The following is a 13,350-nucleotide window of genomic DNA, read 5'->3' as shown; positions in this document are numbered from 1 at the left end:
AAAAAAACTTAATAAATATTTTAATGATAAAACTATATTTACCAGAATGTGAAGCTCCAGCGGAAAACTTGTCTATTGTTCTAGAGAATTGCGGAAAAGTTGGTGTATAGAACGCAGTTTGCATGCGTTGAATCTAAAAGTAATATAAATAACCTTTTCGGACCTCAAAAAGCGAATTAAAGGACCATATTGTCACGGATATTAGCATCGCTAAGTTATACCATAACTAAGGCGATGCTAAGGCCACGATAAGCAGTATTTACGTCAATAATGAAATCATGTATACACATACATAAGGCAGCCGAAAGATGTCACACACAGATGCGTTTACTTATACGCCTATGTATGCGCGAGAGACTGTAAACTACAAACATTCACATCAATAATTCAATCATTATGTATCTACATAAACGAATAAATAATTACGTCTACACATATGTACGTATACGAGCAGCGGAGCGGCAATGCACAAACACATGCATATATCTTATCTGAGTTGTCACAAGAGAGAGCAATAATTTGTGCACGTAGTTGTGGCTGGCGATTTTGTAGCCGAAACTAACTAGTAAGTTCTGGAAATCGAAGAGCCTAGAAGTATGCAGCGTAAACTATAAAAGCGGAGCAGGCGAGTAAGAAGTAATTCAGTTTGAGTTGAGCTATCAATCAGTTTGCTTAAGCACGCGATCTGGCGGCCAATAGTAGAGTTTCATTTGAGTTATTAATCAGTTTGGTTATTAAGCCAGCGAGTAGCATAGTATAAGTGTTATTGTGAAGTACTTTAATAAAGGCCATTTTTCCATCATTCAATATTGGAGTTATTTATTCAACAGTTTAGTGATTCGAACTTAGCAGAGGATTGCAAATAAGAGGATTTGCAAGTGAATTCGTTACAATTGGTGTCAGAAGAGGAATTGTTGAATAAATTCCAGCAGACAACAAGTGCATGGAAAAGTTCAGTGAATTGAAGATCCAGCAACTGAAAAAGGAGTTGGAGAACCGTGGATTAAATACAACTGGCAATAAAATCGAACTTCAAGCACGGCTACGAGAGGTAATGGAATCGCAAGGAATTGATGTGGACGAGTTTGTCTTTTATTCTGATGGGGACGAGACAACAACAAAAATTGAAGAGAAAAACGAAACATCCCAGACAGTTACGAGCACAGACTTGAACATGATATTGGCTGCAATAACTGCTCAAACATCGACAGTAACATCCAAGATGGAAGCACAGGAGGCACGCATTTCAGAAATGTCGTCACAAATGTCATCTCAACTGGAATCGCAGGAGACACGCATAACATCGAAGATTGAAGCACAAGAAACGCGTATGTCAGAAATATCGACACAGATTACATCCAAGATGGAAACTCAGCTGGAATCGCAGGAGAACCGTATAACAGCGAAGATTGAAGCCCAAGAGACACGTATAACATCAAAGATTGAAGCACAAGAAGCACGGATATCCGAAATGTCGGCGCAAATTTCAGCACAGATATCATCGCCGATCTCTGCTCAACTGGAAGAGCAAGAAGAACGTATTTCCTCGAAGTTGGAGGCGCAAGATACAAACATTTTACAGTTTGAAGAAAAAATCGAGGCCGAGGTGGATGCTTTGAGAGGACGTATCGAGCAGTTGCAACTAAATCGCCCAGCAGTTTCAACGAGTAATCCAAAGGTAAAAACACCATCCTTTGACGGTTCTGTTCCTTTCCAGGTCTTTAAGCTACAATTTGAGAAGACCGCAACAGTGAACAACTGGAATGCGGAAGATAAAGTTGCTGCACTGTTCGTGGCATTGAAGGGGCCGGAAGCGGAAATCCTACAGACGATTCCCGAAGGAGAGCGGAACAATTATGAAGCATTGATGGCTGCTCTAGAGAGACAATACGGAACTGAGCATAGGAGACAGATATACCAAATGGAGTTGCTGAACCGCTTCCAGAGGCCTGGTGAAACATTGCAAGAGTTTGCGTCGGATATTGAAAGGCTAGCACATTTAGCGAATGCGGATGCACCCGTGGAATACACTGAAAGGGTAAAGATTCAGAGCTTTATAAATGGCATACGTTATGTGGAAGCGAAGCGGGCTACATATGCGAATCCAAAACTAACATTTGCTGAAACGGTATCGCATGCTCTGATTCAGGAAACAGCGTCGCTTCTGTGTAAGCCAGTTTTCAAAGCACGCCGTGTGGAAGTAGAAAGGCCAGAGTGGGTAGACACAATTTTGGAAGCACTGAAGGGATCTCAACAGAAGAATGCCGGAGTTATTAAATGTTTCAAGTGCGGCAACCCAGGTCACATTGCACGTCATTGCGATCTTGGTCCTAATAGTTCCAACAATGTGGGTGGCCGTAAACGCAAAGCTGGGGGAAATGAGCAAGAGCGTGTCGGATGTAAAGAACGAAAACTTGCCCCTGCTATTGAATATCCTGTGATATCTGTGTCGCAGATTCGAAGGAAACCAAGCAGTCTTACCATCAGAGGGAATGTGGATGGTAAAGAGCGTGTACTGACTGTAGATACGGGGGCATCTCATTCCTTGATCCGATCTGATTTGGTCTACAGGAGAGTAAAGTCATTACCTGGAGCAGGGTTGCGTACGGTCACAGGCGAATATAATCAAGTCCAAGGCGAAGTGGTATGTGAGGTATTAATTGGAAAAGTCATGGTTCTACACAAATTCGTTGTGGCGGAGATCGTTGATGAAGTCATATTGGGAGTGAACTTCTTGGTTGACCATGACGTCAGGATCGATATGCGGAGAAAAATTATGCGCTATAAGAATCAGGACATACCACTTAACTTTAGTTTGGAAAAAGGGTTCAGCAGTAATCGGGTACTGGTGGAAAAGACTCGACAAAGACCACGACAGTCAAAGGCAAAGGTTGATAGATCGAATGGGCCAAATAAATCAAAATCAAAAGTACCTGCGAGAGAAACACTGGCATTGACAAAACCTAAAAGACGCAGGAAAACGAAGCAACGAATTTCCGATAAAGAATGCGAGGGTAGTTTCAAGCGGGAGCTGTTGTTGTTGTTGGAGCGCACTACTGTTGTGAAATGTGGGAACGATAATGATTATGCGAAGCCAATCCGTCAAGCGCAAGCTCTACGAAGTAGTTCATTGGCCAAACAACAGAGTGTGAAGGAACGAACCAAGGTATTGAGTGGTACGATGAAACACAGGTACCATGAGAACAATAATTCGAAAGGTTTCTTGGCGGGAGATTTGCTACTGTTATACAACCCTCACCGGCGGAAAGGTGTTCCATCCAAATTTCGGTGCAGTTGGGAAGGCCCGTACAAGGTTGTGAAGAAGACCAGTGATACCATCTACCGCATACCGCGCTTCCCAAGGCAGTCGGTTCTATGTACCGGAGCGACTCGGGATTTTGCCCGACCAAGCACTGTCATTTCAGTGTGACCCCATTTAATTTGTTTCGTCCCTCCCACAAATTCTCATCCTCCCAGCAGCTCCTTGCAGCAGGACTGCTACATATTCTCTTACTCCGGGAAGGTATCGAACCCAATCCGGGTCCGTCTCCTGACCCCGGTCCTGAGAAATGGTTTTGCTGCATTTGCCAGAAAAGAATCTTTTCAGGACGGTCATACTCTGTTCAGTGTGTCTCGTGCAAGGGATGTTTGCATCGGACAGGTTGTTCTGGGCTTGATCCCAAAACCCGACGTCCACGTAACTTTTATAAATCTTTTGTGGCTCCTTGCTGCTCACGCCCAAGGGCGTCCCGTAGTCTACGCCTAAGCGTATCCCCACTACCTTCCAGCAGCTTCGCTGCTCAGCAAGCCACAACAAGTACCCGCTGCTGCTCGCGCCCCACGGCGCCAACAACTCAAACAGCTGATACCACTCATAACTACTACCTTCGTAGTAGAGCTGGTAGCAATGCTGAGCATCAGCCCCTGCCCCCGTCTTCTTCTCCCCCCCCCCCCCCCTCTTTTCTGGCAGCAATCGTGCAGGTCAGGGAAACACTCTTAGTCCCTGCCTCCGTTTGCACCGTCTGCCAGCACAGAATATATAGGTTTGCGACATCCGCTCAATGCAGCTCCTGTCTTGGGTGGTGCCACTTTCATAGATGTTCTGGTCTCCGCGACGGCAACCCCTCGACGGGTTTCATCACGCCATGTTGCCAGGTCGCAAACCCAAATCATCCGGGTACCCCAATGCTTGCCCAAGGGCGCCCAGTCCCAAGGCCACAACAGCAATTGCGTCCTGGCCTTCCACAACCTAGGCGTAGTCACCCCTCACTTACCCCCAGAGTGGCGGCGTCACCCCTCATGCACTTCAGAATTCTGCAGTTCAACTGTAATGGACTAACTGGGAAGATTACGGAGATAGTCGATTTCATGAAGCGGCACAACATCCGCATTGCTGCGATTCAATAGACTAAACTCACAGCAAGATCTGCATTGCAGACCTGCTCTGGTTATAATGTCCACAGGAAAGACCGCGAGAGCGGAAATGGAGGCGGCCTCGCGTTTATCATACACCACTCTGTGCAATATTATATATTTGATCCTGGCATCTACCGCAGGGACAATGTCTTAGAACGTCAAGGCCTATCTGTCCGGTCAGGCGATGCAAATCTAGAAATCATCACCATCTACATCCCTCCTGTCACCTGTTGCCCCAGTGGATACCGCCCTAATATCGAGGCCTTACTCACTGGCAACAATCGCATTATCTTAGGCGATTTCAATGCCCATCACGACCTATGGCATTCAAACTTGCGGGCGGACAGTAGGGGTGAGAAAGAAAGAACGTGTATTACGGGAGTCCCTGTCGTGAAGACTTACCTCCGGTGTAAAACACAGATCAATGTCCGTTGATCTTCGGCCCAACAAGTTGGTACCAATGCGGTGAGCTGGGGTGTTCAAGTCAACCAGCCTTGGTTTGGCCGAGGAGGACTATCCATCCTCCTCTTCCATTTTCGGGTAATGGCACCCGGTTGCACGGCAACTCCACCGCGAGTTCCGTGCTTGCCTCAAGGTCGCTCTTTCATTGATTTTGATATCTCGGTATCTGGTTAACAAGTTAACCAGATTGAGATATTTGGCGGCGCTTGGTTTTGCTTAGATGTTGCTTAAAGGGCCGCACTACGTTGACAAACAAAGTGAGCTTGGCATCCAATTATGCGCCGTCTTCAACACCAAACACCATCAGAATTTAAATCAAGGGATGTGACCAACCTTTTCCGCACACAGACCTGTGAGTGCCGAGTGCCCGCCTCAACAATGCCCCTCGACATCGCTTGAGGCCACACTACGTTGAAAAACATTGTGTGCCATATCGTCTTCTATTGGCTTCCATTTTTGCTATTAATTTCGCTCCAATTTCCACTCAATTACACAACAATTATGCACCGATTTGCCTCCAAATACACTCCTACCACAATTAAGGGATGTGGCCAACCTTTTCCGCTCACAGACCTGTAAGTACCGAGTACCTGCCCCAGCAACATCTTTACACTGCAGTCCGCCACACTACAGTGATTTGACAACGTCAAATCTTGCCACATATAGGGTGTGGCCATCCACACAGCGAACGCCTTCTATTCGCTTGCGCAGTCTAAGGCAGCCTCAAAACATCTCAAAAGACGAGATGAGCACCGGCCCACTCGTACAATTATCGATTGCTTTTTGGCTGACGATAGACATGCGCTCTTTCACCATCTTTCGTCGACTTTTGTACAGCATTTTGTCACAATTTAAGGGATGTGACCAACCTATCATCTGCCCCTCAGGGTCAGCTTCTCAATGAAATTGGGACCGCCGTGGCAAGCATGAGACCGAATTCCCTTGGGTCTAGGGTCCCCAAGGGAAAACAAGTCTACTCAGAGCGTGTGTCATAAGTGAACTCTATTTGAAACCACAGCCACCGCGATGCTCCCACAAGGGGGCCATCTCAGGACAGGAGGTGAGACCTGAGTACAAAGCATCGTTCGATGCAGTGCACCAGATCACACTGGCTTCTCCTGCTCCCGCGGTAGCACTTTTTATAAAGACCTTGCCTAGGGTCTCACAGGGTGATACACCGCGTCCACCCTGCTACCTTTCGAGTAAAACACCTTACTCATGGATTGGGTACCCATGGTATTATGGTCGCCTTTTACGACCGGTATACCTACCGTGGGCATATTCTAACCCCTAACCCACAGGGGGAAGTAGGGGTGAGATGTTGGCGGATCAAATAGACGAAACGACGTTCTGCACAATAAACGGAGACGCCCCCACACGTATGGTAGGAAGCTGTCATAGCTCGCCAGATATCTCAATCGTGAGCGCAGAACTCGTAAACTGCGTCAACTGACAGCCGATGGTAACATTGGCATCCGACCACCTGCCCATACTTATTTCGTTCGAGCGTACCGCCGACTTCATCGTCACCGAAAAACGCACTTTCATAAACTTCAAAAAAGGAATGTGGGAAGAATATAAATCTGCAACAGACAGCAGCTTTGCTGCCCTCCCTATCCCGACTGATGCCCGCCAAGGGGAGCGTGCCTTCCGTAAGGTCATTGAATCCGCCTTGGCACATTTCATTCCCGCCGGGAGAATTCCCGAAATCCGGCCCACTTCCCGGCGGAGGCCGCGAGCTTAGCGAGGGAACGCGACCTTATAAGACAGCTTGATGCAGGCGACCCCCAAATAAGGGATATAAACCAACGCATCAGATTGCTTGTGGACGAACACAAGCGGGCGAAATGGGAAGAGCACCTAAGAGGTTGTAACCTCTCTACCGGTGTAGGTAAACTTTGGTCCACCGTAAAGTCCCTATCGAATCCGACTAAGCACAAAGACAAAGTTTCCATCGCCTTTGGCGATAAGGTGCTGTCGGATGCGAAAAAATGCGCGAGCGCTTTCTGCCGACAATATATAATGCATCCTACGGTCGACAAAGATAGACGGAGAGCCAATAGACACGCACATAAACACAAACTCAGCGCGTCACCAATTACCATCACCGCTAGAGAGGTTGAGGACGCCATTGGTCGCGCTAAACCATCCAAAGCAGTGGGCCCAGACGGCATAGCCATGCCGATGCTTAAAAACCTAGGGAAAGAGGGTTTCAAATATTTAGCGCATGTCTTCAACCTGTCTCTTTCCACCTTTGTCATACCCGAGAAATGGAAAATGGCCAAGGTGGTCCCGCTACTAAAGCCTGGGAAACCAGCTAACGTAGGTGAGTCATATCGTCCGATATCTCTCCTTTCGCCAGTGGCAAAGACGCTTGAAGCCATTTTGCTCCCTTATTTCCAAGCACATTTGCAGCTAGCCCCTCATCAGGATGGCTTCAGAAAACTTCATAGCACTACCTCCGCGCTAAATGCCATTGGCACCCAGATAAATTGCGGTTTGAATCAATATCCCCACCATAGAACAGTACTCGTAGCGTTAGACCTATCAAAAGCTTTTGATACGGTCAACCACGGCTCGTTACTGCAAGACCTGGAAGGGTCTACCCTTCCCCCATGTCTTAAAAGGTGGACCGCAAATTATCTGGGTGGTCGGCAGGCATCGGTGCAATTCAGAAACGAAACATCAAAACAAAGGAGAATTAAACAAGGGGTGCCACAGGGTGGTGTCCTATCCCCGCTTTTGTTTAATTTCTACATATCTAAGCTACCTTCACCACCGGAAGGAGTCACAATCGTTTCCTACGCCGATGACTGCACAATAATGGCCACAGGCCCAGGCCCAAAGATCGATGATCTATGCAATAAAATAAACGGCTATCTCCCTGATCTCTCCAGTTTTTTCGCCTCGCGAAACCTGGCATTGTCACCGACTAAATCTTCCGCGACCTTATTTACAACATGGACGCCCCAAATGTCGACCATATTGAACATCCACGTCGATGGCACTACGCTACCGACTGTCCTACACCCCAAAATCTTGGGTGTGACGTTTGATCAGGATCTACATTTTGGTGCGCACGCAACCGCAATTGCTCCAAGAATTCAGATCCGTAATAAAATCCTCAAATCCCTTGCTGGCAGTACCTGGGGAAAAGATAAAGAAACGCTCTTGACGACATACAAAGCAATTAGCCAGCCGATTACGTGCTACGCGTCACCCATATGGTCGCCAAGCCTAAAAACCACCCACTGGAAGAAACTACAGGCCTGCCAAAATACTGCTCTCAGAATCGCCACGGGCTGTCTTCTTATGTCCCCAGAACACCATCTGCATAATGAGGGAGAATACCCCCATCAGGGAGAGAAATGAGATGCTGACCAAACAGTTTCTGTTGAATACCCAGAAACCTGGGCATCCCAACAGACATCTGATTGACGAACCAGCACCGCCTAGGGGCCTAAGGAGTCATCTCCGTAAGCATTTTGAGGAAATACGGCACCTGAGAACCCAGCCGTATGAAGCGGAAAAACACAAGCAGGTCCTTGGTGAACTCCATAGACAGGCGTCGGACCTTTATGTCGGGAATTGCCCGGTGAATCCAGTACTTGAAGAAAAATATCCAGAACTCGCAGAAGAGGAACGCATACTTCCCAGGGAAACGCGTGTCACTCTTGCTCAACTTCGTTCTGGATACTGTAACAGGTTAAACTCTTACCTATCCAGAATCAACCCCGACATACAAAATGTATGCCCTGCTTGCAATGTGTCCCCACATGACACCAACCATCTCTTTAATTGTAATGTGGAACCAACGCCTCTAACACCCCTTTCCTTATGGTCCACCCCTGTTGAAACGGCAAGTTTCCTTGGACTCCCGTTAGAGGATATTGATGACAATTTGTGATCGGTCGCGGCTATTAGGTGGGGCGAGCATTGCTACAACAACAACAACAACAACAACAACCGCATACAAAGCATTGAGAAACCACGGAGTAGAAGAGTGGTACATTTGGCGATGCTAGCAGCGTTTAGATCGAGAGAGTTGTCTGATCGGGACGATCAGACTTAGGTGGAGGGCAGTGTCACGGATATTAGCATCGCTAAGTTATACCATCACTAAGGCGATGCTAAGGCCACGATAAGCAGTATTTACGTCAATAATCAAATAATGTATACACATATATAAGGCAGCCGAAAGATGTCACACACAGATGCATTTACTTATACGCCTATGTATGCGCGAGAGACTGTAAACTACAAACATTCACATCAATAATTCAATCATTATGTATCTACATAAACGAATAAATAATTGGGTCTACACATATGTACGTATACGAGCAGCGGAGCGGCAATGCACAAACACATGCATATATCTTATCTGAGTTGTCACAAGAGAGAGCAATAATTTGTGCACGTAGTTGTGGCTGGAGATTTTGTAGCCGAAACTAACTAGTAAGTTCTGGAAATCGAAGAGCCTAGAAGTATGCAGCGTAAACTATAAAAGCGGAGCAGGCGAGTTAGAAGTAATTCAGTTTGAGTTGAGCTATCAATCAGTTTGCTTAAGCACGCAATCTGGCGGCCAACAGTAGAGTTTCATTTGAGGTATTAATCAGTTTGGTTATTAAGCCAGCGAGTAGCAAAGTATAAGTGTTATTGTGAGGTACTTTAATAAAGGCCATTTTTCCATCATTCAATATTGGAGTTATTTATTCAACAGTTTAGTGATTCGAACTTAGCAGAGGATTGCAAATAAGAGGATTTGCAAGTGAATTCGTTACAATATGTATATATCTAAGAGGCATCGGTAATTCTATACGACAGTATGACACTCTTAATACACATCCAAAAATATCGGGAGGGGTGCCAAAAGACGCGCTTTGGACCCAGGATCCCACCTCGGTCTCGGAGCGCTGTGAGGTCATTTTTCGTTTATAATTTGGAAAGCTCTTTTGACAGAAATAAATTTTTTAATTTCCGCTTTCGGATTCGAGATCCTGGGACCCAAACGCGTCATTTGACACCACTCCCCATATTTTTGGCAGTGTATTAAGAGTGTCATGCTGTCGTATAGAATTGCCGAGGCATCTTATTCGCAGAAAAGCCATTGACCTGTACGTCACTAGAACTTGAGGCACCAACAGAGAACCTGTAAGCGTCATATCGTAAATTGCCCCACTGCAACCCGAAGCTCTTTGGAGAAAGTTTGTTGCTATAGCTTGTGTACAATATAAGACAACACACCACTCTTATTCAATTTTTGCCACGGTTAAATATTATGCATAAAATTTCACTCGTTGCTAGTCATGCAAATATTCTACAACAATAAATAATATGGACTACGCAATCATTAGAGCAGGCGAATCCTGTTTCACTAACAGACGAGGCTCTGGCGACCCCAAGCTCCTCATGGAACTTGTGGGTAGGGAGGGAGGGAATGGCCTGAAGGTTTAATATGGCCACATAAATCGTTCCCGAGATGGTCGGGCTATCACCTTAATGGTGCTATGGTACCGGAGCGTACCGGATTTGTATCCGGCAAAGGACCATAACATCGATAACACTCCCCAAAGCCTTCGGGGAGCAACCTTATCGCTACAACAACAACAACAACAACAACAACAACAACAACAACAGTAATAGTCTAGTTGAGGGGTCGACTGCTAATACGCTACCAAAAATATCGAGAGGTGTCAAAAGACGCGTATTAATCTCGAGAACAATAATCCGATGGCGGAAAAGACAAATTTTATCTATGTCCGGAGATATTTGCAGTTGAAGTTGGTGATTTGCATGTGGTTGTTGTTGTATTTGTACCCACAAAAAAATTTGTGCATCACCGTGGCGGTAGCCACGGTTATACCACACACCCGGACTTGGCACGGCGTAGCCCAGGGTTATTTTTTATAAGCGCGGCCGAAGGCCGCCAACTCAGAAAGGTGTTCTGCGCAAAAATACTATGGATCCCACCCCCGGTTTCGGAGGTACCCGCGGGTCTTTTTTCGGTTTTTCATTAATGTCTTTTGAACGAGTTATTTTTTTTATTTTCCGCCCTCGGATTATTAATACTGATGTCAAGACGCGTCGTTTGACACCTCTCTCGATATTTTTGGTAGCGTATTAGCAGTCGACCCCTCAACTAGACTATTACCACTTTTTCATACACTTGTTTTATTATTTTGTCATCCAATGATTTTAAATTGGTCACAATTAGAAATTTGCTTTATATACTTATATGTATGAAGCGGTGTGTATGCTTAAGACAAACGTCCAAAACACAAATCTATATACGTCAACATTCCGTTTTATGTGTGCGCAATAATTTTTCCACAATTATTTTTTTACACCAGCAAAAAAAACAAAACTCAGCATTGACTTTGTGTACATAAAAACTGCAAACTCGAAATCGTTTTGTTTTCCTAGAATCCTTTGTCCTTCACACGTCTCATCCAAGAAAAACTTACATCTTTACGACGACGTGCACGTCTTTTCTCCGACATTTTCACGTTTTTTCTGCAATTTGATATTTTCTAAACTATTTCAATCGTGATTAAACCTTTTCGATTTGCAATTATTTTTATAAAAAAAACTTCTTCAATTTAGTTGTTACACACTTTCTTCCAACTGCTTTCAAAGAGGATAGATATATTAAGAGAGGTCAGTCTGCTTCTCGTTACAATTGCGAAATTTTTGATCGCTCGCTCGCTGCAGCAAATTTTTCACGATGTTTTCTGCATCTCGGAACCAAGTTGGCAGCACGGGACAGCTGGTCGGTACTTTTTGTTTGATTTGATACATCAACTTCCGCACAGTACGATTATGACATTGGGCTATCGGATTTAAGCTGGAGACATTGGTGCTTTATCGGTAACCATATCGGTAACCTTTTAACAGCTGATTCGAACAACCTTATGAGAATGAATGCAATCGATTATTGGTGCCGCTAAGGTCGTAACCGTATCGTAGCCAACCAATTGGGTTTAGCTGGAGACATTGGTGCTTTATCGGTAACCGTATCGGTAACCTTTTAACAGGTGATTCGACCAACCTTATGAGAATCAATGCAATCGATTATTGGTGCCGCTAAGGTCGTAACCGTATCGTAGCCAACCAACTGGGCTTTGGTTGACCGTCGTACCGATAAACAGCTGATTACGTTAGGGATACGGATACAGCGATACGACATACGGCACCAATGACTCCGGCTTTTAGCTGGAGACATTGGTGCTTTATCGGTAACCGTATCGGTAACCTTTTAACAGCTGATTCGACCATCCTTATGAGAATCAATGCAATCGATTATTGGTGCCGCTAAGGCCGTAACCGTATCGTAGCCAACCAATTGGGTTTTGGTTAAGCTGGAGACATTGGTGCTTTATCGGTAACCGTATCGGTAACCTTATAACAGCTGATTCGACCAACCTTATGAGAATCAATACAATCGATTATTGTTGCCGCTAAAGTCGTAACCGTATCGTAGCCAACCAATTGGGTTTTGGTTTACCGTCGTAACGATAAACAGCTGATTAAGCTGGAGACATTGGTGCTTTATCGGTAACCGTATCGGTAACCTTATAACAGCTGATTCGACCAATCTTATGAGAATCAATGCAATCGATTATTGGTGCCGCTAAGGTCGTAACCGTATCGTAGCCAACCAATTGGGTTTTGGTTTACCGTCGTAACGATAAACAGCTGATTACGTTAGGGATACGGATACAGCGATACGATATACGGCACCAATGACTCCAGCTTTACGTTAGGGATACGGATACAGCGATACGACATACGGCACCAATGACTCCGGCTTTACCGTCGTAACGATAAACAGCTGATTACGTTAGGGATACGGATACAGCGATTCGACATACGGCACCAATGACTCCGGCTTTTTGGTTTACCGTCGTAACGATAAACAGCTGATTACGTTAGGGATACGGATACAGCGATACGACATACGGCACCAATGACTCCAGCTTTAAGCTGGAGACATTGGTGCTTTATCGGTAACCGTATCGGTAACCTTTTAGCAGCTGATTCGACCAACCTTATGAGAATCAATGCAATCGATTATTGGTGCCGCCTCCAGCTTTAAGCTGCCGGGCAACGCACAATTTGCTTGATGGTTACCATAGCAACGGGTAGTTGTGTGCGTATCGGGTGATTGTCGCTTGCCTGGCCACCGCACAAGCATAAAGCATCAAGTGCCATTTGCATTGAAAATTCGTAGCGTGCGGACGTAAACATGTGATCGGATAACGATTTTTTATTGCTTGTAAATTTTGCGAATTTTCATAAAAATTTTTGAACTTTTTTCTAAGAAATTTTTCGAGTATGCAGTTTTGTAGCTTATTCAAGTTTAATATAATAAGATGCTAATCTTAAGCCACTAAGAAAATTATCTGATTTTTGGCAATTTTTTTTTCCATCCGACCTTTGCATTCGTAGGTTTCAATAAACCGCAACGTA

General features: G+C 45.2%; 1 protein-coding gene across 1 annotated transcript in view; it reads right to left on the bottom strand.

Annotated features, from left to right (window-relative positions):
- Positions 1-11,684, bottom strand: part of Trp1 (translocation protein 1) — a 48,351-nt gene extending 36,667 nt beyond the window's left edge. The window contains exon 1 of the mRNA XM_067765179.1: positions 11,346-11,684. Within this exon, the coding sequence (XP_067621280.1) occupies positions 11,346-11,381 (36 nt within the window). The 5' untranslated portion in view covers positions 11,382-11,684. The remainder of the gene's footprint in view (positions 1-11,345) is intronic.
- Between the last annotated feature and the right edge of the window lie 1,666 nt (positions 11,685-13,350).

The sequence above is a fragment of the Eurosta solidaginis genome, chromosome 2 (genome assembly GCF_040869045.1).
Source record: "Eurosta solidaginis isolate ZX-2024a chromosome 2, ASM4086904v1, whole genome shotgun sequence".
Lineage (NCBI taxonomy): Eukaryota > Metazoa > Arthropoda > Insecta > Diptera > Tephritidae > Eurosta > Eurosta solidaginis.
The sequence above is the reverse complement of the archived record's forward strand: the minus strand, read 5'-3'. Positions and strand labels throughout refer to the sequence as shown.